Source organism: Rutilus rutilus, assembly GCF_951802725.1.
Source record: "Rutilus rutilus genome assembly, chromosome: 11".
Classification (NCBI taxonomy): domain Eukaryota; kingdom Metazoa; phylum Chordata; class Actinopteri; order Cypriniformes; family Leuciscidae; genus Rutilus; species Rutilus rutilus.
The window spans coordinates 14577222-14604619 of record NC_140216.1 but is presented as its reverse complement, the minus strand read 5'-3'; the positions used below and the strand labels follow the sequence as shown (position 1 = coordinate 14604619).

The 27398-nt window shown below is 34.9% G+C and overlaps 2 protein-coding genes across 5 annotated transcripts in view; one reads left to right on the top strand and one right to left on the bottom strand.

Annotated features, from left to right (window-relative positions):
• Positions 1-21394, bottom strand: part of slc66a2 (solute carrier family 66 member 2) — a 43837-nt gene extending 22443 nt beyond the window's left edge. The window contains exons 1-2 of the mRNA XM_084423634.1: positions 20786-21394; positions 18767-18900 (exon numbers count right to left, since the gene is read on the bottom strand). Of these exons, the coding sequence (XP_084279760.1) occupies positions 18767-18900; positions 20786-20988 (337 nt within the window). The 5' untranslated portion in view covers positions 20989-21394. The remainder of the gene's footprint in view (positions 1-18766; positions 18901-20785) is intronic.
• Positions 9917-27398, top strand: part of septin7a (septin 7a) — a 64836-nt gene continuing 47354 nt past the window's right edge. For all 4 annotated transcript variants that reach the window (XM_084423633.1, XM_084423632.1, XM_084423631.1 and 1 more), the window contains exon 1: positions 9917-9924. In XM_084423633.1, coding sequence (XP_084279759.1) covers positions 9918-9924 — 7 coding nt within the window. In that variant the 5' untranslated portion in view covers position 9917. The remainder of the gene's footprint in view (positions 9925-27398) is intronic.

Genomic DNA, 27398 nt, shown 5'->3' with positions numbered 1-27398 from the left:
ACTGTCTGGACTCCTTTATTAAGGGAGTATGGATATATAAACAGTTTCAATATGTATTAAATGCATTTTCTGAGAATTTATATTTCAAGTTTTTACTGCAAATGTCCCGTTTATAACGCCGGAATTGCCCAATATTAAATAATTTATCCTCAACTAGTTTTGTGGTGTAGGTCTACGTATTGCATAATGTTAACTTCAAAAAAGGGGTGTACCGCGATTCTGCCTTCTCGCACCGCGACACAGGTTCGTGGATCTGAGTGTAGCGATTTCGGATTTATATTGCATATTGTTACAGCCCTAATTATTAGAATATAGACATTAAGAGAATAAATTGTTATGCAAGTACTTTTACTTTTAATACTTAAAGTACATTTAAAATCAGGTACTTTTTACTTTTTACTTAAGTAGGGTTTTCATTGTGGTACTTCTACTTTTACTAAAGTAAATATGTCTCTGGTTATTTGTACTTTTACTTAAGTACTGAGATTCAGTACTTCCTCCACCACTGATCCTTACACAAGTGGTGTTCGCTAAAGTTTTTATTAACAAAGTTTGAACAAACTACTAACCCTAAAAACTTAAGTACACAGCGTAGCGATGTATACGAAGCACAACCTACACAGAGGACGCTTCCAAACCAAGCTCCTCTCTATTGATCAACATGGTGAATTCATGTGCCAAACGAAAATCTGCATAGGGAGAAATTCTTCGCCACTATTGAGACTTTATATACCTTAGCAACTGCATAGCAATGCCCCGACAACCATTCAAAGCACTAGATTAGTTATCTACACTAAAAAGAAATTCAGAGGACCAGTTACCACAACTTAAATAAATGTATGGTTGCAAGTTAAAAAATTCTAATTTATTGATTTGCTTAAAACTTTTAAGTCACAAAAACTATTTTGATGAGTTCTGTTGACTAATGTAGATCATTTCATCAACTTAATGTGGTGTGTAATTTAAACAACAGTTGCCGCGTTAATTGATTTTTATTTTTTAAGTTATTTGTTTTGATAACTTAAATTGGGCAGTGGATTTTTAATTCCCAGCATGCTTTTCATAGGGCCGAATAAGTTGAATATATGTTGAAATTAAGGCTACATCGACATTAATCTGGACACATTTGAAAACACATCTAAGACGTCTTGTTTGGTTCGACTGAATCGAACTCAAGTTGGTTTCCGCCCTTGGTGCGGATCTTTTGGCCAGGTGTGAATACAGCATTCGCATTCTCAGTGAGCTTTTATTATGATTCCCATATGCGCAGTAAGATGATTTTAGAGATTACCAATGGTTCCCTGTAGATGAGAATAGTGTGAAAGAGAGCATTTTGAAATGAAAACTCGGTTACTGGAGTTCAAAAGAGCTTGCCAAAACAAACTTTTTGCTTTGGAGCTTTAAGCTAAGAGATTACGTATTAGGTAGACGTGTTATGTGGCTCTATCTCCTTTGACGTGGAAACATTTTCCAGTTCATTTCTTCTGTTCAGTCCATCTAGGTCAGACACAAGTAAAAATATGAACACACTGGAGAGCTGCTTTATAATAGAAATTGCAGTTGTACTTATTGAAAGCGACACTGACAATGTTTTTTCATGTTTAATACAAAGCTGCTTGCTTTAAGGCAATCTGGTGTGTATAAGTACTATAAATAAACTTGACAACAGCACTTAATTGAAGAGCTGATGCAAACATATCCACACCGTCAGGGCTTGACATTACTCAGCTTTTTTGCTCACCAGCCACTGTGGCTAGTGGTTTTCCAAAGTTACTAGCCACTCAGCATTTTCACTGGCCACAATTTTGACACCATGGGGAAAAAACTGTCATATAGATATTTTTAATGTTATTCTATAATTTGGTAGCAGGTATATTAGGCTGCTGTCACTTTCAGACCTGATGCACATATACGTTCTCTCTCAACTGTTTTCGTTCTCTTAAAACACGACTGTTTACATGAATACTTACCAAGACCGGCATTTTGACATTATTTTGTGTGTAAAAAGAAGCGAAAAAGAACTAAATTTAGTACTTTAGGCAGCTTTATGTGCACGCACTTTGGGTGTGAGCACAAAATCTGCAGGAATGAGTCAAACTATGTGCAATGCGCGCAATCCCACACCGAAATTCAATCCCTGTAACACCAACAATATTCATACGGAGCAAATGAAATGTGCATTTGGTCTTAACGTGACATCAAATAACAAAAGAAAACGAGAGAATCATTTACAATCACAAGAGCACTTCACTGAATAACTGTAGTAAATTTAATAAGAATCAACGTAGGCCTATATTTCATTCATACAGTGAAGAAGACTTTTTATATTTGATTACTTGATTCAATTTCTGTATAGTATACTATTATTATTAGAGGCTAGATTGTTTCTTTCATTTGTATTTTTTTTCTAATCTATAAATATTTTATTCTTTTTTATTGTTTACTGACTCTTTCAACTCACTGTTGTTTGTTGACAGTGAAACTGCTCTGAAAGAACAAATTAAGAGGTTGAGGTTTTTTTTTTGTGTGTGTACAAACACACTGACAGGGGCCACAACACAAAGTTTTGCTTAGGGCCCCCAGAAGTCGAGTGCCGGCACTGAATGCTGTTACATTTGACATTTTAAAGATTTTCTGTTACGTTGAATTTTTTGTGGTTACAATTGTGCTGAAAAGCTGTGCTCGTGGTTAGGATGTGGATGGCTACATTACATTGACCACATGAGCAAGGACTGTGTTAATGCCAGTGACAAGAATAAATCGAACTTGTTCATTAATATTCATAAATAAGTTACTGTATAAATAGCAGGTGCTATGCTAGCTGTTAATTTGAACGGAAATTGATCAGATTAATTGGTTCAATGAATCTGGTTTGTGTAATCAACTTAAAAAATTATGTTTATGTCATAAATGATGTTCCTCTAACTCAACGTAGTTTGTTGAAAATAATTTTGTTGAGCTAAAACATTTGTTTTTAGAGTGTAATCAGTTACTTTAAGATACAGGGCAGCATGGCAATAGTGAACAATAAGGAAACACACACTTGTAGGGAAGCATTTAAAGAAGGCATGACTGAGTATGTGCTATGCAGTGAGTATGAGGTCAGCCGTATTACGCTAATGAATGTGGCCGATGTGGGACTCTCAGTGAGCCGTTCGTGTCATCACAACCCACACAGAGAACAGCGTGACTGTCGAGCACAGACAGCGCATTATGATGCCAGAGATTTTCAAATGAGTAACTTTACCACTCTCTGTCATGACTTATTATCTTAACCGCTCTTCACAAGCAATTCTGGAAAATCAACTCGACATTAATTCCCATAATGCAACACTGGAAAACATTATGAATATTTGATGCGGAGACAATGATAAATGGATAATGAGAGAGAAAGTGAGGTCAGTGCTTTCCCAGTCTAAATGTGCATTATCGTAAACAAAAAACAAAACAAATCTGATCTCCATAAAGTGTAAGAAATGACACATTCAATACTGAAAAGGATTTATAAAGCATCTCATGATTCTGAATTTATTCATTCTTTGAGAAAGTTTATGCCTGTCCGGCGAGAGAAATATTGCAAATGTTTAATCATGTTAAAAGACTTAGAACTGCACATTTTTTAAAATGTTTTTGCTTTAATATGAATCTCATGGAAATGAAGCTAATGTCCAGGTCATACTTCACCCTAAAATCAAAATAAATAAGAAATGATATTGTTATATATATATATATAGTTTTTTTTTTCGCATTGTGATTTTTTTTAACAATTACAGTTCTCATTGTGAATTTAGACCTTTAACTTAAGTATTTTTGTATGTTTTCCATTATTCTCAATGATGCCACTCATTAAGAATGACTATGATAAAATTATTTTCTAATAAATTTAGAAAAAAGGCAGTACAACTAAGAAGCGATAACAATGAATCTTTATATATATATATATCTTTTTTAGTGCTTAATTGTCGTGAGAATTCTGTCAAAAAATCCAAATGTTATTTTTTTATTTAAGATTCAAATATGTTCTTGACAGGTTTCATGAGATTAACCTGTAAAGGTCTAAGATGGAACTGCGATTAAACCAGCAGTTATCTGAGTCGTAAAATGTTATCGTACTGGCAAACTCCCGTTTGACAACATGAGAGACGTTGATTTGGGCCTGGCAGACCGTTATCTAACTAACACACCATCAGAGGAGAACGATAGCCAGTTTATGACATTTCAAACAGATTTATTGAAGTATTGATAATTAACGACACTGACATTTGAGATGACATTTTAAAATCAGATCAATTACTGTGCTTTTGTCTGCGGCCTGACAGAGAAGACAGGTGCAGGGACTGTCTGTGTGTGAGAGAACATTTTTTAGTTCGACAGAAATATTATGAAAAAGCAGAAGACATTTTCCAACATCTCGAGAACGTGACTTGTGCGATGTTTTAATTGAATGACTGATCAAGTCTTTAATCAATGATTCAATGCATTGTTTCATGCATTTAACAGGAACTACAGTGTGTACATAACATACGCCAATCAGTTAGCAACATAACTGTCCAACCAACACATCTTCAGCTTTTCTGTTTGAACAGCCATGTGAATATTAACTTCTGTATTAACCACCGTTGCAAGTTTAGGGCCAAGCTACCTGTTTATTGAACAATGGAAGATAGTGTGAGGTGGAAAGTTTAAAATTGAAATAATTAAATTAAATTATAAATTAGAATTATAATGAAAAAATATCTATATAATACCAAAATTTATACTTGGCTATCAGTTAACATTATAATTATATATATATTTTAAACCAAAGAGGTTTCAAGTAATTGCTTTTTGATGACAAACATATTTTGCTCTGGAATAACATAAATTGTGCACAATAAGATCAGGCAACCTGATCTCACTGGAAAATGTCATGAGGTGCCGAATTCGTATGAATTTGTATATGAATCGTCAGAAACGTACGATTATTAGAAAACAAAATTAAGCAGGAAGATCCACCCCTAACCTTGCCCATAAACACATCCATCACTGGGCGTAACAGATGTACGAAAACGTATTTGTTCATGCGAATTAGCCAACAATTCCACAAAACATAACTTAAAGCTACACTGTGTAATATTTTAAGTTGATTTTTAGCAAAAAACACATTGTTGTTTCAAAATTATACGTTCTCATTAAAGGTAGGGTAGGTAATCCTGTTCAGAAACACTTTTTTTTATACTGGGTGAAATGGTCCTTCCATCCTGAGAGTAGTCAATACATTATGTGTTTAGAAAAAGGAATGAAAAAAATCAGACCTCTGTAGCAGCTGCAGGACAGTAAAAACTCTGACCAATCACTGCCATTCGGTGCGAATGTAAAGAACCAATCAGATGCCTTCATGTCTCGTGCCCGAGCCCCACTGCGCGCGCTGCCCTGCGTGCACTCATCACATGTCACCGTTCCCGGAAATATTCAGCTCAAAGCACCTGCATATGCAGTCAGCGAAGGCAAACAAGGCAAAAACTACTTCCTCGGACCCTGCCCGCACTCTTGAACGACCTCCTCTGCTTCGCCCTCAACCCCGGACCTGTCCTCGAACCGACGATGCGGTACTTGTCTCCGGACTCGGAGTGTACGTTAGTCTTCATTAGAGTCAACAATGCTTTCATCATGGAAACTCTTACATGCAAAACACCGTATATGTTATGAATCTTACACGAAATTCACCTTCATCACAGTGTAACTGATGGTAATGGAAAAACGTGTATCAATGCAACCTGTTTTTAGTTTTGCCTTATAAATATAGCTCGTTACCGAATGAAACTTTACCATTATCGATATGCTAGCTTGATAGTGAGTACTAAAATAAATCTTATTTGTTTATATTCATAGTGATAAAGTTAGGTATTTTATTACATGTGATTCTGACATGATGTCACTGTATATGTACTGCGCTCCTTCCTCTCCACTCGTCTCAGGTAATAAATGCGTCTTCCAGCTGAGCCTGAGCGTTTAGCGTCGCGCGTTCATGTGTTTTGGGGGCGTGGCTTTGGAAGGAGCTCAGAAGGGAGGGGGTGGGAGTGAATGGAAATAATGAGCTGTGTTTACTGCAGATTAAAAGGTCTACAGTCACTCGATTTTTATATTTTCTTTTTCAGAGTACTTACATTTTAATTATGTATTGGTATATAAAGACAGTTTAAACAAATTTGGAATATTTTTTTTTTTTTAAATCCTACCTACCCTGCCTTTAATGTGTAATCACTTCAACCAACTAATTAAGTATTCTCGTAAGTGTATAATCTGCCATTTAGAATACATACAAGCGAGTCGCTCGAATGGCGGAAGCCATGTTACGCATCAATCTTGAAAATACATTAGACAAAGAGGGACATACAAGCTTCGCCTTTCGCGTTTTTACACGCAGTGGCACCGTGACGAATGCGAGAGGGAGATTTGCTCGCGTTTGCCGGCAGATTTGAAATAATACGGCCACCGTAGGAGTTAAAACGCCCTTGGAATGGGAGGGGCTAGACAGTAATATTCAGTTGGTAGTCATATACAATTTCACCGCTAAACGGGAGTAAATCCTACACAGTGTAGCTTTAATAACTTAATATGACTAAAAAAACGTCCTTAGTTGTTGCAGTATTTGCAATACTTTGCATCAACATTATTGATTGATGCGTTACATCTCGTCTCTGTAAGGAGCATTGACACCCTTGATGAAAACCTGATGAAAGAATCACACAATCTCACGCTGACCATTTCACACTGTCTTTTCACAGGAAGCGGCAACTCTTTTCAAAGAAAAGCCTTTGCTAGGATATTTATAGACTTCCTTCAAAATGTGCCAAGCGCTCCGTGTCTGTATCATGTCTGTCACATTCTCCAGTCTCTGCCCTAATATAAAGGAAACACACATCACATCACTGTCTCTCACCCATCAGTGGGCAATGGCATACAGTACTTGTGTATGTATGGACTTTTGGGCCTGGAAATAGCTTTCCATGTGGCAGGCATCACTGTAGGAGACAGGATCGTCTGGAACACACAGATAACAGGAGCAACCTGGAAGAAAAGAAAAACACCTACACCTGGGCTTAGATGCAAAAGGACTTCCATGATACTACCGGCAGGACACCAGCACATGCCAGACGCCAATCAGCAGGTCTGAGACGGCCAGTGCTGAACTCATCCAACTTCTGAGATGTGAAATACTGTAGGACACTCAACAAGACAATACAGTGTTGAAGTTGAATAGAAACTTGATTTTATTCATGGGGAACTGAGCAGATCAAAGTGGTGCAAAGTAAATACAAATGGGATCTATTTTGAATTCGTGTTGACTTATTAACAAACGTTTTTTTGTTTTTGTTTTCACAAATATCCTGAATTATTATAATTTTTTTACATTTTTGGGGAGTCGAACCACATGGCATTTTACAATCGAACAACATGACGTTTTACAATGTGAACTAACATCAATTATCCTGAATTACCATTATATAAGCATAATTACATTTTTACAGTCAAACATGATATTTTATAACTTGGACTAACTTTGAAACTAAAATGAGATTTTTTATAATTATCCTGAATTACCATTTTATAATTATGATTACATTTTTAGGGAGTCGAACCACATGACATTATGCATTTCCTAGTTTATAAATATTGTCATGTTTCGAACCACAGTCGAACCACAAGACATTTTACAACAGACTAACTTTGCCTGAACTATTTTCAGATTACCATTTACAATTATAATTACATTTTTAGAGAGTCAAACCACATGACATTTTACAACCGAAGCACATGACCTTTTATGATTTTAACTAATTTTGCCAGAATTAAGATTATTATTATTATTTTTATTTTTAACAAATAACATACATTTCTTGTTTTACAAATATCATTACGTTTTTGGGGAGTTGAACCACATGACATTTTATAATCTTAAATATTTCTTCCTAAACTAATTGCAGTATTTTTTTTACAAATATCATGAATTTACTTATTTGATAAATATCATGACGTTTTCGAGGAGTCGTTCGATGACATTTTACGACCTTGAACTTTTATTTCTTTTTTTTTACCATTACTAATATAATGTATTACTATTAGTTTTTTGGGGAGTTAAACCACATGCCATTTTATAACCGAAGCTCATGACATTTGACAACAAGAACAAACTTTACCTTGTCATAAAAAGGTCAAATTATCTGATATTTTAAGAGACTTATTGACCTTAACACGCAGTCAAGAGGGTCTGCAGGAGTCCTTCCTATGATATCATTTTTTCTTTTTCTTCATCATAGAAGGGGTGCATTCAAGTGACTGGATATGAATTGCATTATGTATTTTTAAAATAACAGATCGAAAAAACAAAAATGAGTGTTTCACTGCCAGTTGTAGCTGTAATACTGTAAATAACAACATTCTCTGAATGCAATGAAAATCGCACACACATATATAGAGCGCGTGTGTGTGTGTGTGTGTGCGCGCGCACAGGGCTCAGGTAAAGGGCTCTTTAACGCTGTAGGCTGTACGTGTGGAGAGGGCTGGATCAAAGCGGCAGTTGTGCGTGCCACACTGTATCGTGCCTATTGAGCGTTATGCCACTGCTTTACCCCGCTGTGCATGTGCGTATCGCTTCTGCCAGCGGGGCAGTGTGTGGGAATAGACTGCCACGGTTTTTAAACAGCAACCCCACCAAGCTCGTCCTCCATTTCATCTCACCCCCACAGTCCTATATGCACAATGACAACTGCAAAACACAGATACTATACAGCAAACAGGAGAACGCTGAAAATATGCTGTGAAATTTCTGCCAGTCTTTTAATGTATTCTTGGGCAAGCTGGCCAAATAAACGACTATTTAGAGCAACTAAGCACCAACAGCTGTCAAGACATGGCTATAGAGTTGTTAAGAACTTAAGATGCTGCTATGTGGTTTCTAAGGTGTTCTGAGAGGTTTCAAGCATGTTGCTATGCTGTTATCTGTAGTTGCCCACCTACAAGTCTCTATGATATTCTGGTTTCTATACATATAGCTCAGGTCCCTTCTTCAAATGTAAGTTTATGGGATTTTAAACTCAGTTTATGCACAGATGTTTGTTGAATATATGGTAATAACAGCATCACACCTCTTCTCAAGTCACATGATTTGATGTATTATTCATCTTGACAGCACAAATGGGGTGAATTGCATGCAAAGTGTGATACTGATGTTTTCCTTAGTAAACACCACAGTACCTTTCAAAAGTTTGAAGTCAAACTTTTTTTTTGCGTGTGTGAAAGAAATCAATCCTTTAATTCAGAAAGGACACATTTGTGTTTTCCAAAAAAAAATTAAGCAGCAATAAGGATATAAGTAATGTTTTTTGAGCAGCAAATCAACATTACAATGATTTCTGAAGGATCATGTGACACTGAAGAACGGAGTAATGCCTGCTGAAAATTCAGCTTTGCCATCACAGGAATAAATTACATTATATATTACAATAGAAAACAGTTTAAATTGTAATAATATTTCACAATATTACTGTTTTTTTTTTTAAATAAATGCAGCTTTAATGACCATAAGAAACTACGTTAAAAATAAATAAATAAATAAATCTTTCTAACCCAAACTTTTGAATGATAATGTAAATTGTATGTGAATGTAGGACGCCAGTGGTCACCAGTCAAACTTACAGGAATGATGACTATTTATCTTCATAAGCATTACACACAAAAATCTTTCTACATGGGTTTCCAAATGGAACGAATAACCTCTTTTCCTCTAAAACCTTAATTTTCCTAAGGGTCTGTCCTTCTTTTCTTGCTGTCTTCCCCTAGGCCTACTATATGAAGTTTCACTCTGTCCATTTATAAATTAATAAAAAAAAAATGGTATTCAGGCCAGGGGCCGAGAATGATTGACGTACAACAGAATGGCACTATTATTTGTCCATTGCTTCTTTCAGCACAGCTTCAGCCCACATGCCAAGATAAATCTGTCAGTCCCCTGCTCTAATTACAGCTAAGTGAATAGAAAAGATGTGTCAAAGAGGCCTTTGGATGCTTAAATGAATGACAGTTCTGGTTCTGAAGGGCGCGCTGGTCTTCATCCAAATCCACACAATCTGTTCAATCGCTACTCTATCCAGTATATGCTGCTCAATCTGCAGAACTGTCGACTGACTGTAGCTAACGGCAGTCACCATCAAACGCTGGATTAAGATGTTATCGGGCTTGTATAGCCAGGCTGAATTCACTTACCAGAACAGGAAACAAGCAATTTGTCTTGCTGTAACAGCATTTACAGTTTGATACAGTGATTTTCTTGTGCTTTGTGTTGTGAATATGTTTTGGTAATTTGTCAGCATTGATAATACATGTAATTAGGGACGTCCTGAACCGACCTCAAGCATTTTTTAACTGACCGGTATCGGCTATCATTAGCCCGATCCTTTATTTTTTGTCAGCTGTCACGCAGGTGTCGAGCAGTAGGTGGCGATATGCCTTCAAATGGGTTTGCTAACCGCCATTAAAAGGAAAAGAAGCAGCTCCAATGTCCACGCGTGACATGCGAGAACCAAAATGCATGCATGCTCGAGCTTCTGTGTTAAGCATATTTGATGTGCATTTTTGTAATGCACCCCTCGAAAGTCATTACTGTTTATTTTGATCTGCCGTCAGACGACGTTGCCATAACGCATTGCTTCGGACATGACTGACAGACTTGCATTCTGACACTGCGAGCTCCATGCTTTCTAACCCGATCTCAACGTTTTTCTTTTTGTTGTTTGTTATTATTCTACTTACTGTATATATATACACACAATACAAGACATTTATATTAGTAGTTCCATATTCATAATAGTGACCACACAGTTTACAATGTCTACCATTGTAACATGTTTACATCTACCAAAGTCTTTAAATATAGAGGATGTGAAGCTGATTTTCTGTTGTGATTGTCAAAAATGTCGCCAGTCATTCATGCTGCATCAAAAATTGCCATAGTAACTCATTGTTCAGGGAAAAAGTGAACAATGTAATACGTTTTTTCACCTTTTCTACATGTAAAAACACTAAGGGAAGCAGTTTGAGGGGTGATGAGAAGACGCAAGATAACAAATCTATTAATGATATCAATGATTAAACCCACTGCATATCACTCAATAAATTAATCAATAAAATAATCACATTGCTGCGTGTTTTTGAAAGTTTTGTATTTTGTATATATTATATATAATATATATTATATTTATACCTGTATATATTTATTATATGATGGAAGTATACTTATTTTTTTCTGTTGATTTCAGTATACATGTATTAGAACACTAATAGTTAACATTTTAGTATTAGTACGGTAAAATCTAGAAATGAGATTAGGTGCGTAATCTATAAGTAGACACTGATGATGATGATGATGATGATGATGATGATGATGATGATGTAATACTGAAAACGCAATGTACACTTTTTTATTTGTAAGACCTCAAATAAAATAATAAAATAAAGTATTTTGTAATTTTTTAAGATCTGAGGATCTGATGATTGTTATTACCACCACCACCAACAAAAACAATGATAATACAAAAATATTTTTAAGTTTGCATTGTAAATTTGTAAATTTATAAAATTTTAGACTAATATTGATATTTTTATTACATTAATACAGTAACACTATTTTACAATGCCCTTATTACATATATTATTTGTACTTAATATAATAGCAGTAAATTATGAGCAACTAACCCTAAACCAAACTCCAACCTTATTGTAATTAATATGACCAAGTACATATTTGTGTAATTAAAGTGTAACAACGACACCTTGAAATAAACTTAATTTGATAATATGTTAATACTCATTAGATATATAGATAATATATATATATATATATATATATATATATATATATATATAATGTATTATTAAGAAATAAATAAAATGTTATAAGTCAACTTAAATGAACATTTATTAAATTAATATTTCGAACATATTCACAACTGAAAACGAGAAGTCACGTACATATCTTAATGTTTCCATAACAATTTAGCACAACTTTATTATAAATTATGTTATATTTAATTAATTATTAAATATTATGTTGTTTAATATTTAGGTTATAATAAATTGTATGTATATATATATATATATATATATATATATATATATATATATATATATATATATATATATACACACACACACATACACACATACATACATACATACATACATACATACACTTACATACACTACTAAGGCATGCAGAAATTGTGCACTGTAGCTTTAAGAAAACTAATTTTGGGTAATTAATAGAAAAGCTACTAAACTTCATTAATCAAAGTTTTTCTTACCATATCTGTTGATTAGTTTTTACCATTTTATTGCACAAATTGATAGACAGAACTGGATAATAAATCCTTTCAGAGGAGACTACAGTGGATTATTGTACAGTGGATTAAAAAAAGTCTCCCCAAAAATGAACAGTCAACAAATTTTGGTCAATTTACTGCTTACAGTAACACAGACTGAGCAGTTTTGGGAAGTTTAAGAGATTCATATTTATTTGAAACACTCCATTCTCCAATAGTGTGATTGGATGCTAATTGAGGCGGCTGCGGTCCCCTGTAGGGATAATGTAGTGGAGCCGAGACTGTGTGTGGGAGGGCCGCCCATTTACCTCCATTACTGCACAACCACAAGGACCCCAGCAGTCTGCCCTACATGAAATACATTTAGAAATCTCTGCCAGCGCCTGGACTGAATTACAGGCAATAGAGCCATCAGCAGTGAATAACCACCACCTGCTTCAGGCTTCAACGTCTGACATCACCAGAATGACAAACACGGACGGATAAATTGAGATCTGAACGTATGGACGTAAAAACTCTGACTTATTGAGTGCTCGGATGTCATTCAGGAGCACTATTTGTACTGCCCTCAACAAGCAAATTCAAAAAGCTCATTCCAGCTTGACCTTTGACCGTTGGATGGATTAGAGCACACCTCTATTATTCAGATCCATTCAATCAATGAGCTTGTGAGCAAAGCAGCAATTAGCAAACACCTCTCAGCCTCTGTGTTGAACACACTTCTAATGAGGTGTGTGAGGGGCCGCTGGGCATGTTTGATCAATAGAGCGAGCCATGTGAGAGAGAAAACAAATCTACTTTTCCATCAACTGCTAGTTACAGCTGGATTTAAAAAGTCCTCTAGCAGACAATGAATAAATCCTAAATGCTGATTTAAACTGACTAAGTACAAATACTAATAAAGTCTAGATAAAGTGTACTGCACAGTTGTGTTATTTTTAACTAAGGGTAAGTTTAAATTGCCATGTGCTAAAAACGGAAATGCGTTTTTTGCATTCAGACGACAACGATGTCAAAATGTTACCCTTTCACACAGATCTGCGAAAACTACTAAAAACGCTGTATTATGCTGTATTACGCCAGTAGTTGGCGATATCCCTTTGTAAAGAAAAACTATACGCACCTATAAACTGAACACGGAATACCAACGCATGCACATGAAGTCACAGTATTCACAATTCTGTGTTTTTGTAGCTTAAACGGAGACAATAACGGTATCATTTTCAGAAACGTTCACTTTGAAACCCGTTTTTAAAACTCTGCATTTTCCGGCCCCCAAAACACCGTTGTCAGCCATGAACAGGCAAAACGCATGAAACATTTTACGTTTTTAGTCGAAAACGGTGTCATGTAAACGGCCCCTAAAACTAAAACATCGTTATTGTGAACTAAAAAAAAAAAAAAAAAAAGATATTAGATGAAAAACTAACTTATTTTATTTCAGTTAGTTGCCAAGGCAACATTTCAAATTTTCGTTCAAGTACTAAAATTACAAAAAATTTAATAAATCAAAGCTAAATAAAATAAATAAATATTAAAAACAAAAACTAATTAAAAAAAACGACAAAAGCACATAACAAAATTACTCAAATTAAAATGCAAGTTGAAAATATTAAATAAAAGCTCATTTTAAATATGAATAAATACTATAGTAGTTAATAATAAATAATGTGTAAATAAAATAAAATATAACATAAAATGTGAATGGGTCTGAATAATTTCTGAATGCACTTTATGGTTCAGGGCATACAATATACAATCTAATTCAATAATTAGATTTAGTATTGATTTGCAGTACATTATTACAGGGAAAATCCCTTCTGGAGTAACCGGAGGTTAAAGGTCTTGAACAAGGAATAGTGAGTTAATCCCTTTGAATCCTTTGCAGGATTCAAACCTACCAAGTTTGAGTAGCCCGCAGATATTTAACCAGCAAACCACCTAGTCTTAAGTGACTAACGTTGTCTTAATGGCATTGGTTCTAGATTAAAATGCTAATTTTTTTTTTACACATTATTTAAAATAAAATAAAATTAAGGTGTAAACTGAAATCATACTTCTTTGCTCCCTAAATTACTATTATTTTGTATTGACAAACATACAGTTCTTGAAATTTCTGGAATCACAAAATGAATGGCTAATTAATTTAATATATCAATACTCCAGGTTTCTGTTAATATAAATATATGTGTGTGTGTGTATATATATATATATATATATATATATATATATATATATATATATATATATATATATATATATATATAACTGATAAATAGACATGTTCAAGCATAATCATAATTCTTGGGGTTTTATATTGAACCTTAGTGTTATTGACTCCTTTTTAAAGAACCCTTTGTGCTAAAAAGTTTCTATATAAAAAGAAATGCATTTCATGACCGCATACTTTCATATTTAACAGATTATTTACATTTTTGTTTGTATGTTTACGACTGTTTAATTCATAACATTTAATTATAATTATTAGTGGATTAAACTAAATCAATAAAATGATGGAAACTCCTAAAAGGTTCTATATGAAGCGGCTAAAAGAACCCTTCAAAGTTCTATATAGAACCTTGACCTTTCTTGTAAAAGTGTGGTGTCTCATGACGTGTCAACAGTTCAGGCCAGCAAGTTTGAACGGGAAACAGTAAAAATAGTAAAATTTCATGTGCTGCTGCTCATTTTCACTTGCAAATAAATATGGAATTTCTAGGTTAAATGACTGAACCTAAAACTGGACTATCGACCCTCGCAGATGCTCAGAGAGAGGAGATAACATTAACAGCTGGCTGACCAGCACAGGAACTGAACTTGAAACAAGTGCATCTTTAATAATAACTCCCCATAATAACACCAGACATCTGGCACCTTCTACAGTCAATAACAAGATTTTTTCTTCTGCAATCTTTTGAATTCTCTCCAAAAACACTCAGATGGAGGCCATACTTAAAGTAGAAAAAAATCGAAGCGCATATGTGCCAATAAGTCAGCAGATATGGAAGTTTATGCAAAAGAGTCCATCAATCAGACTGTGCAACAGCAGATCTCAGGTGTAAACCACTAGCGCCACCTGCTGTTCATGTGGAACAGCAGAAACCAAGGGTGCTGTAGGGCTGTGAACACACTAAGATGCTTTCAGTGAAAACATGCCTGTTGGTTAACTGTCATGTGACATTGCAGTTGTTATCAGCTCAGTACCCAAAGCCATGCAACACTCTTCTGAGTGTTAAAGGGTTAAGTCAAAATTCCACCAAGTAGAATACAGCAGTATAAAATAGTACAGAACGCAGCAGTATAAAATATTATTGAATTACTGATTTGGCAACCAGATAAACGAGCTGTTAGAATCATGTAAAACTAAATTATTATAAGCTCTTCTTGACTGGATAGGTCATGCAAGCCATACAAAATCTAATATCAATTGAAAAGCAGTTCATGATCATCTATCTGCATGCAATACAAAAATTTTGGCATCCAAAACAACAAAAACATGCAAAACTATCACTTAACATGCACTTGTAATTCATTGTTATGTGTCACATGTCTGTTTCAGGTACATGCAAGTGAAACATTAGGGTTAATAGAGAGTTGTGAATTAATGACAGGATTAGATGAGTATATGGTTCAGACAGGTCATTGTCACAGGTCTGGGAGGAAATGACTGGGGTGGATGATGGGGGAAAAAAATCTATATATATAATAAAAACTGGTGTTTTGTGGGGAAACACATCAGTACATACCCAGAAACAGCCTCTTAGGAACTTTGATTTCTTCGTCCTTACTGTCTGTTGCTTCAGACAAATAAGACAAATAAACAAAAAATAAGAACATGGGAGAGCAGGGGGAAAATAGATCGCATGCTCCATCTTCATGGAGACACAAAAAGCCCTGAAGAGATGGAACTTGGAGATGTCCAAGTCATATTCCACCCTAAAATCAAACGTTAATATACTGAATTTTGCATTAAGTAAACAAAGCATACTTTTAGAATCACTATTATACTTGACATTGTGCATTAAAGGTATAGTTCACCCAAAAATGAAAATGTTGTCGTTTACTCACCCTCATGTTGTTCCAAACCCTTATGAGTTTCTTTCTTCTGTTGAACACAAAAGAAGATATTTTAAAGAAAGTGATAGAACCCATTGACTTCCATAATAAGGGGAAAAAAATACTATGGAAGTCAATGGGTGCCGTCAACTGTTTGGTTACAAACAAAATATCTTCTTTTGTGTTCAACAGAAGAAAGAAACTCATACGGGTTTGGAACAACATGACAAAATTTACATTTTTGGGTGAAGCATATATTTTCTCAACACGTTCTCATTATGGGTTTGACTGCATAGTACTAACTAACTAAATAAATAAACATGATTTAAATAACGAAAATAAAATCACATTACAGTAAATAAGAATAATATAATGGCCAAAAAGAAAACCCTTTTAATTTTAGCAAAATATTATATCACTTTGTATCTGATTTTGGGTTGAAACTGACTTGTTTGGAATCATTAAATACATTTTTTAAAAGAAATCTTATATTTAAACAGAAATATAGTGAAAACTGTAATATTGTGAAATATTATTACAATTTAAAATATTCATTTTCTATTTTAATGTATCATGCATGCAATTTATTCCTGTGATGCAAAGCTGAACTTTCAGCATCATTACTCCAATATTCAGTGTCACATGATCCTTCAGAAATCATTGTAATATGCTGATTTGCTGCTCAAGAAACATTTCGTATTAATATAGATGAAAACAGTTTTGCTGCTACTTTCACGTCCATTCAAAAGTTTGGGGTATCATTGATGTTTCTTGAGCTGCTAATGAGCATATTTAGAATTATTTCTGAAGGATCACGTGACTATGAAAATTCAGCTTTGCCATCATAGAAATACATTACATTTAACAATATATTAACATAGAAACAAGTTCTTTTAGATTGTAATATTTCACAATATTAATGTATTTTTGATGTATTTTTGATCAAATAAATGCAACCTTTGGTGAGCATAAGAGACTTCTTTCAAAAACACTGGTATTGTGACCAGTAGTGTACGTTCTTGACAGATTTCATGAAATTCAACCAAAAATGTACGTTACAATCAAACTACTGAAGCTACATATGCGATCAATAATTTTATGTGTGCCAAACAGGTTTGTTCAAATGAGATCATGGGAACCTTTGGATTTGAATTCCAATAATGGGTCGTCTTATCTTGATTCAAATAATTATATAGAAGTGACAACGTCAGCGCTGTGAAGTTAACTCTGAGATGTCGTGTCAGTCTTGAGACAACAGTCAACCCATAAAGACAGAGAGGGGAGCAGTACTACTTCACACCAAAATATAAAAACTGTTTAAACAGGATGTCCTGTGTAAACAGACAAGTGAGAGACTATTAGTTTAAGGCTTCATCAAATTTGTCCAAGGAGCGTTTCTAAAGTCAGAATATGTCTGTACCTTTATGCACCGTGTGTTTTGTTCTCTCATAGTTATTGGTTATGTTCGGAACAGCATACTACCATACTCCACCAAAAACTTCAGCAGTATGTATAATGCATTTTCTGTATGCATGGAATACCCGGAATCACTCAATGAAACATATGAAGTAATGTTATGTGACAACAATAAAGCATCATACCACCAGTTTGAAACATATAGGTCCGGTTCCACAGACAGGGCTTAGACTAAACCAGGATTAAGCCTTAGTTCAATTAGGGCATTTAAGTAGCTTTTATAAACGTGCCTTTGAAAAAATTCATTACTGGTGTGCATCTTGAGACAAAACAATGGCACTGTCTTAAGATTGTCAGTGCAAGTTGCTTTCAAATTAAAACAGCTCAAACATGCATTTCAGTCTGGGACTACGCTTAAGCATTGTCTGTGAAACCAGGGGTTAATTTATACTGCATCACATACTGTTCTTAAAAATTAGTATGCAGTATACAGTACATACGTATTCCATTCCGAACATAAAATTCAGTGTTTGGGCTCATTTATGTACAAAATGGCAGTTTGAGTGAAGAACACAACTCAAGTATAAATAAACCTGAGACTGATGTTCACCAAGCAGTCAGTCGGTCAAAGTTCATCCCCTTCAAAGGCCCTCCTTGTATGATAATCTCGTGAAACATATTCAAAGACAGACCCTGACCATGTGACTGTATCTACTGTAATTCAATAGCCTGTAAACTCAAGTACCAAACTCAACTAAACAGACTGACTGGACAAACCAAACCAAAAAAAAAAACCATTTAAAGAAAGAAACCAGAAAAAAGTAAATGATTAATTCATTTGAGAATAAAAAAAAGTGTTACACAAAAGTTCTCTTCAATATAATGCTGAAAACAACACTCATTCGGAGGCTGTAAAGAGTCATAAAGATTCCCACCTGTGAACGAGCGGCGTTTGGTGTTGAGTTCAGTGACCATGCGGACGCTGGTGCACAGGTTCAGCATGATTAACATTGTGATGATCATGATTATACTCTGCCAAAGCAGCGGAGTCTCAAAGTAACGTCCAAACCTGGAAAAAATAGATAAATAACAACACGCATACATATATTGGTCAGAGCTTTTTCCATTGCTTCTTCAAGTTGTTACTAATAAATGGATGAGGATTTTTAAAAATCATTGTAAAGACTTTAATAGGGCAGATTTTATATACTTATTTTTTTGTATTATTAGTGCACAAACCAGACAAAATATTTGTGCACCAATAATACATTTAAGCACCTCTCAATATGTAAAGGGTTAGTTCCCCCAAAAAGGAAAATTCTGTCATTAATTACGCGCCGCCATGTCATTCCAAACCCGTAAGATCTTTAGAACTCAAATTCAAATATTTGTTATGAAATCCAAGAGTTTTCTGAACCCCTATAGACTGCAATGCAATCACCACTCTCAAGGGCCAGAAAGGTAGTAAAGACATTGTTAAAATAGTCCATGTGACTACAGTGGTTCAACCTTAATGTTATGAAGCGACGAGAATACTTTTCGTGCGCAAAAACAAAAAACAAAAATACTGACTTTATTCAACAATTTCTTCTCTTCCATGTCAGTCTCTGATGCTGTTCACGTGAGCACCACAACGCATGTGTGTGATTCTGACGCAGGATCCAGCCAATGCTGAGCCAACGTTCTGACGTAGAACCTGAAAGAGCTGCACTGTTTACAACGTGACTGACAGGGAAGAGAAGAAATAGTTGAATAAAGTATTTTCTTTCTTTTTTTTTTGGCGCACAAAAAGTATTCTCGTCGCTTAACGTCTGTAGTCACATGGACTATTTTAACGATGTCTTTACTACCTTTCTGGGCCTTGTAAGTGGTCATAACGTTGCAGTCTATAGGGGTCAGAAAGCTCCCGGATTTCATCAAGAATATCTCCATTTGTGTTCCGAAGATGAACGAAAGTCTTACAGGTTTAGAACGACATGAGGGCGAGTAATTAATGACAGAATTTTCATTTTTGGGTGAACTAAGCCTTTAATCCTTCGGATTTATTCCTATAATATAACAACAAATACAACTTTTGATTTTAATAATGCATAACTAAATGTTGAAATTAACATTAAGTAAGGTTAATATATGCTGTTGAAGTATTGTTCATTCTTAGTTCATGTTAACTAAAGTAGTTAACTAATGTTAACACATGAAACCTTATTGTAAAGTATTACTTCTATCTATCTTTCTAGCATGTTATATATTTGGCAACAGTTCTTCTAACCATAATTGATGGAGTGTGTAGCTATGTTGTCAATACAAGGTCTTGACCAAAAAATGATGCACCTCTTGATGGAAATAAATGTTGTGATGTTATTTCCATCAAGAGGTGCATAATTTTTTGGTCAAGATCTGGTGCAAGAGTCAAGCACTCAGTAAAGTCAATTCCAGCTCAACCCAAAGACTTTCAATGAATTTAAGATTTGGACTCAGAGGTGCCAATTCATGTGTGAAAATGATTCTTCATGTTCTCTCTCCCAACCATTCTTTCACAGTTTGAGCCTGATGAATCCTGACATTGTCATCCTGAAATATGGCCATGATGTGTCTTCCTACATGAAAAACTACACTGCATCATTTAGGATTTGAAGAACAGCTGCCAAACATATAACATGCTAGAAAAATAATAATCACTGCGATTATGATCCAATCATTGACTCTTAAGCGTTTGCCTATTTAAATCCAAACAGCGCAATTCTTTGACCAGGCAGTTAATACATATGTGATTAACTGACTTTAAAAAATACATAAAAAAAAAAAAGAGGAACATTTAGCAAGCATGTTTTATGCAAAAATCTAATGTCTCTTTGTAAATACGCATTAAAGTGAATTAAGGCAGATGAGTGGATTATATGTCATGTAGGCTATTTACATTGTTTCCTCATATATAGCTGTTGTTCATAACTCACCTAAATAGTATTCTTAATATGTTGGCTACCAGCAGCACCAGGCAAACATATGTGGAGAATCCTTCAGCATTCTGAGTCCTGCGGATATCCCTGTACTGAGGGATGTATGGCACAACTCCTCCAAATATGATGGCAACAGATGCGATCCAAGACACCACTTGATGACCAACATACATGATCTGATCCACAACCACTTCATCCATTTTTGAGTGATGTATCTATCTGTCCTTTATAGTTCAATCCACTGAATACAATTACAAGCTCACTAATTTAATGAAACATAAATCATTACTACTTTGTTATTTTGTTCACATATTAAAATGCAATTTTACAGTATGTACTTTCATTGTCCCAGTCACCATCCACTGACTCATTTGAACTAATTCATTCAAGTGCTTCCCTTTTTCCAGGAAAGAAATACTTGCTAAATCGATGGGAACGGTTCCTCAGCGTGAGTCCATATTAGATGGTGTGTATCTTCTGTCTTGTGATCTGTGCAAAGATGAATGGAGTGCTGTAAATCATTTTAATTCCGCTGTGATCCTCTCTGCTACATCTGGCTAATGCTCATAACAGTACTTCCGTGTTGCATTACGTCACGTTATGCTCATTAATATTCATGAGACGCACGGTCCTAATGTCAGTCGATTTTTTTTTTTGACGAGCGTATGAAAAAAACAATGATTCGGCAAATTATTAAGCATTAACCCCAATATTTCAGCATTTCTAAATGTAAGCAATGAATTTACCATCACATATTAGACGCACACTTGAAATGGCCTGATCTTAAACTGCTTTATAGCCTACTTGCTTATGACACAAGATTTGTCTAATCCCCTCGAAATCCGAATAAAGTTGACATGTGCCAAATCGACGAAACGACGTTACATAATTCATGAAAACAAAATTAAACATTATCAGCACTGTGTAAATCAAGATCATTTTTATCAGTGGACTGAAAAAAAAAAAAAAAAAAAAAAAGGTTAAATGTGGATTAAAAGGGTTAAAAGTGGATATGCCCTCACATACGAACGAGGAAGTCCTTATATGTAAACAATGAATGAGAGTGAAAAGTTGAAAAGTTAGAGAACCCTTTTTTTCTGATGGATATATAGGCTATGATTGACCAAAGATTCCTGAGGTTAAATATACCTATTATTTTCACACTGTTTTTTTTTTTTTTTTAGTCCAAACAACGTTGCCTGGAGCTGAAACGAACAACTTCCACATAACCAACTCAACAAACTAATGGCAGGATCCGAGTCAAAAGCCGCCAAAGATCTGTCTGCAATGGCAAGTGTTTTTTAATACATTTTTAATTTGACAATTATAGGCAAGACGAGAACATTTTAATTTCAGTTTTATAATATTGTTTCACAAATCTGCTCTTCGTTTCTTCAAACAGATGGAGACGACAATGCAACAACTTCAGAGCAGGTTTCAGAACTTATCTGACCAGATCATCTCCAAAAATATCTTTTCAGATACATAATTTAACTTTGTAGAAGTAAGAGATTAGCTGTTTTCCCGCTATCATAGCACTAGCATGAAATACATTTGTATTTGAGTTGTTACCATAGCAATATCATCAATACAATAAATTAAGTAAAGGCCTACTGTATCTCGAAGTAGGCCTAGCATCTAAATTCCAATGATATGAAATAGCCTAATTCAAAATAGCCTAATTCAGTTACCATTGAACTTATAAACCATGGTATTGCCATATAAGAAATCAATACTTTTATAAAGGATGCATTAAATTGATCAAAAGTGACAGTTAAGACTTTTATAGTGTTACAGAAGGTTTCTTTCAAATAAATGCTGTTCTTTTGAACTTTCTATTAAAACACATATTAACGGTTTCACAAAAATATCAAGCAGCACAGCTGTTTTCAACATTGATAATAAGAAGAAATGTTACTAGCAGGAAATCAGCATATTAGAATATTTCTGAAAGTTCAGCTTTGCCACCATGAATTACATTTAATATGTAAGAAAACACTGATTGTAAATGGTAATTATTATTTTAACAGTATTAGGGCCTACTCCTTTTTGATCAAATAAATTCAGCCAAAATCATAAAAAAATCTCACCAGCCCCAAACTTGTAAATGGTAGTGTACATAATAGTTTTAAAAAACATATCTAACATTAGAGTTTATTCTTGATAAATGCATTTAGTTTTTCCTTAATGCCTGAACTGGATGAAATGGGAACACGTATAGATGACCTGGAGAACAATGTCGCTGATCTCATGACACAAGCAGGAATGGAAGATCAGCACAAATCAAAGCAAGTGCATTGGTTTTATTTCATCTCCAAATTAAAGTTTGCTCAATACAATTAAAACAACAAATCATGATATATAATTTAATATTTCTGTTTTTCTGCACAGTGACTTTGATGAGAGATCAAGCTGGCCAAAGCACTGAGCTGAAATGGGCCAAATTGGCGTTACTTAATTCATGAAAACAAAATTAAATATTATCAGCACTGTGTAAATCGAAATAATTTTTCATCAGAGGACTGAAAAAAAAAAAGTCTTCTCTGCTACTAAAAGGGTTAAATGTGGATTTGCCCTCACATATGAACGAGGAAGTCCTTATATGCAAACAATGAATGAGAGTGAAAAGTTATAGAATCCTTTTGTTCTGATGGATTTAAAGCTGGCCAAAGAACTGAGTGGAAATGTTGCAGAAGCTTGAGATATCAACAGTATATTTGTGTATTAAGCTATGCGTGCATTGTTCACATGTGCCTTATTTTCTATTTCTTTAAGCTTATATACTGTACGTGTGATGTGGATCTTGTACATAAAACAATAAACTAACTTGTTAATCTTTTTTGTAAAATATTTTCCATGATACAATATAAACAATATAGCGATATTTGAAAACTGTCATAAAACTGGGCATTGGGACATTAGGCCAAAAATACTGTACTGGCCCCTTTTTAATGTGAAATAGTTGCAAAGGACATTGTAGCAACATATAATTGAATTAAAGGAAATATTTACTGATTTTTTGTTTAATTTTGCTTGTATTTTGCATCATACACTAAATAGTATCCTAGTGTTTATTATAAGGTTTTGTTCAAAATTAGCATTATGCGATACTACACCATGGTGCGACATGAACTTATGTTTGCTGGCAATTAAAAGTACATTTAGTATAGACTATAATTCACAATTTGTATTTTTTTAATTTGCTAGGTCTATAGTATTACAGTTTTTCACATTAACAAAGTGTGCCTTTGCTATTGGGAAAAACGTGTGTGAATGTAGGCTACATCAAGTGTATAGCTGCTTTTATACTTTTTGGCCAACACGTGGCAGCATTGTTGCTCTCTTCTCACAGCTCTTTCCATAGCAGTAAATTATCAAGGTAATTAAATCTACGGAATCGGAGTCAGATGTGGGTCTTCAGCCAGACCATTTTAATAAATGGAATTTACTGTGTATCTGTGCATCTTCTCATGACTAGATATTTAAGAAAAAGAGACAGAGCCTTTTCAGTAAAGGGCCCTTAGACTATTGAACCGCGTCCCCATAGATATCTACACTATGTATAATTTTTCGTTTATAAACATATTTGTATACGCTTGTATTTACAAATATTTAGGTATCGGCTTTATCAGTGACTTTTTTATTGCTTTACTATGGATTTTTTTATTTGTTTTATTTTACCCTAGATAATATTTATGTCTGTTTTCGTTATTATTATCAGTGAACTTAAAAAAAAAAGTATCAAACCTTCCGAAATTTGTTTGCAAATAGCAACATGCAGATGCATATTCCGCTTAAATGCAATGACAAACTAATCCCCAACCCGCATTTGAATCATAAAAAAATCTTTCCCCCTTGTGGCTTACATGAAATATCGCGAGATTTGTGCGGACGCTATTCACCAAAGATACGCCACTACCGTCGCCCTCGTAGTCGCAAGGGAGATTACGCAAGAAATGTGACGTACGCTTGTCGCGCGTGGGCTGGACCGTGAGTTGGAGAAAGGGAATGTCGGTTGGTGAGAGATCGGTTACAGAGGCGTCCGGGAGCGTCAACAGAATGGGTGAGAATTTAGTCCCTGTCGCTTTATTAAACTCAAACAGTCAAACTCTTCTGTAAGTAGGTTTATGTGTGCTGTGTGTTTTAAATACGCGTGCGTTGTTGCGCGCGGTAGATGCGTTTCCTGAGCGCGTTAATAGACACATAGATCTGCTCAAGCTCTCGGTTTCAGTGTAATCTTCACTCTTTCTGTCATATCATGACATTTACTGTCTCTTTTCTCAAATAAGGCATTTAATTGAGCGTTTTCACTTACGAATATGTACTGTGGGTGGTAAGGTAACATGATATTATCAGATAGTAATGCAATGGAACTGAATCATAAGCATATTCCTGTGCCATGGTATTTTCATTGTTTCTAAGGTAACGTTACCTCAAAGAATGTCATGATAAACAAAACATCGCGTTAACATAATCATTTCTCCAGAAAACCATGAAAATACTGGCTAGGGTGAGTTTAAGCAACGAATGCAATGCGATGGCCAGACATTTGTAGCTCTAGTGTTTCCATCTGGAGGAACGCCGCCTTGTTTGTCACTCTCAGCTTTGTAGAAATATTCCAATGAGTATGTTGCAGTAGTTCAGGGTCTGGTCCTGCTCCTGGAGGTTGCCTTCCAGCAGAGTTTAGCTCCAGCCCCGATTAAACGCACATGAACCAGCTAATCAAGGTCTTCGGGATCACAAGAAACTTTCAGGCAGGTGTGTTGGAGCTAAACACCTGAAAGTGTCCCTTCAGGAGCAGGATTGGACACCCTGGCTGATGTAGAGAATCGATCACTTGCTATTGGATGAATGGAAGTGTAGATACTAAATTAAAGGATGAAAGAACGGATATAGAGGTGGATTGATGGATGGATGCATAGATAGATAGATATGCACAGAGACAAATAATTCATTATACAGATACAACATTGATTAATCATACAATTATTTTTTCATTTTAAACATTAATTGCACAAACAACTTTTTTTTTTCTTCCCAATTGTCGGTTGGTGACGATTAAGCTAAGTTTGCGTGAACCAGAAGTTGCAGCCGACTTCAGAAATGTGACATTATATTAAATAGAGGGCAGGGCTTGATTTTGGGGCACCTCCTCACCATCTCTAGCTGGCAGCAGACTGACGCTTGGAGGTGTTTGGTTAAGGGCGTTCTGCTCAAGCCGTCAAACTGATGTCGTCAAGGAATGCCATTCCACAGGGAAGCACATCTTCAGATTTTGACCTAAGATTATGAAGACAAACACATTTTCTTTTGTGGATTAACTTGCATGGATTACTTATTCACTGCAAGACTAGTACTGTGTGCTAACAAAGTAAATATGGGAAATTGGGAGTCAATTATGATTTCATGCTGATTTTAAGGAGATCCACTAATGTAGATCGTCAAGCACAAACCACCCGCAATTCACTTTTACTGTACTAAAGGTTGGTCATACTAAACATTCTCCCTTGCACTTGTCTTGTTCGTATTTAAGATGTTGCATTACATGATTTTACCTTTACTTTTAAGCAACATAACGTCTTGTATGAAGCCTCAGTCTTCATACAGAAGAACTGTACTAGAATAAATTTGTCTTATAGCAACACACAGCAGGATCGTATATGAGTTAGCCTAGATCTCATGAGATCTCTGTTGGGGTGAAGACCCTGTTGGGCTCTTGTTCAGTGAGATGAATTCGCTCTTTTATTCCCATCATGTTTGGATCACATGGCTACTGCTTGAATCGTTCTTGTCCATTCACATGTGACTCTGTATTTTTTCCCATGGTTAGTCCTGAGGCCTCATTTATAAAATGCAGCCAGATACAATCAAATTTGTTCCTAAATTCCATGGATTTTATCTTGCCTCAAAAGGGAATAAATCAAGATATAGTCAACTAAGCCAACTGAAGAGCATTTGTAGAAACGTTTTGAGATCAAATACCAGTAATTAAATTAATAATCTTTTATGAAAATGTAAAAATGAATAGCAATCACAATATGCACAAATTATGCCTACATGCATTTATTTTATTTAAAAATACAATTAAATTGTTTGTGCAAATAACTCTGAAAAAATTCCGGAAACTGTCATGCGTTCACATTTATGATCATTCTAAGCACATCTTTATAAATGAGGCCCCTGGATTGAGGGGTCCCAGAATGCTCTGTTGGTTTTTTTTCTCTACTTCAAACATTGTTTCCTTGTATTAATTGCTAAATTTGTCAAGATATTAGTTTTATTTCAGACATTCAAAGAGATAATTCACCCTAAAATGAAAATTATGTCATCATTTACTCATCCTCATGTCATTTCAAACCTGCATGACTAAATTCTATGGGACGCAAAAGAAAATATTTTGAAGAATGTTGGTATGTAATAGTGATGTGACGAGACACGAGATTGGGTTCACGAGAACGAGACGAGATTTTTGCACAATATTTTATAGAAATCGTCAATGACAAAATTCATGACTGGAAAAATAGTCTGCAGGTGCATTTTGAAATGTTTTAACTAATCATCTTTAATGAATGTCATTTCAGTTCTACTTTATGAGTATGACTGATCAAAT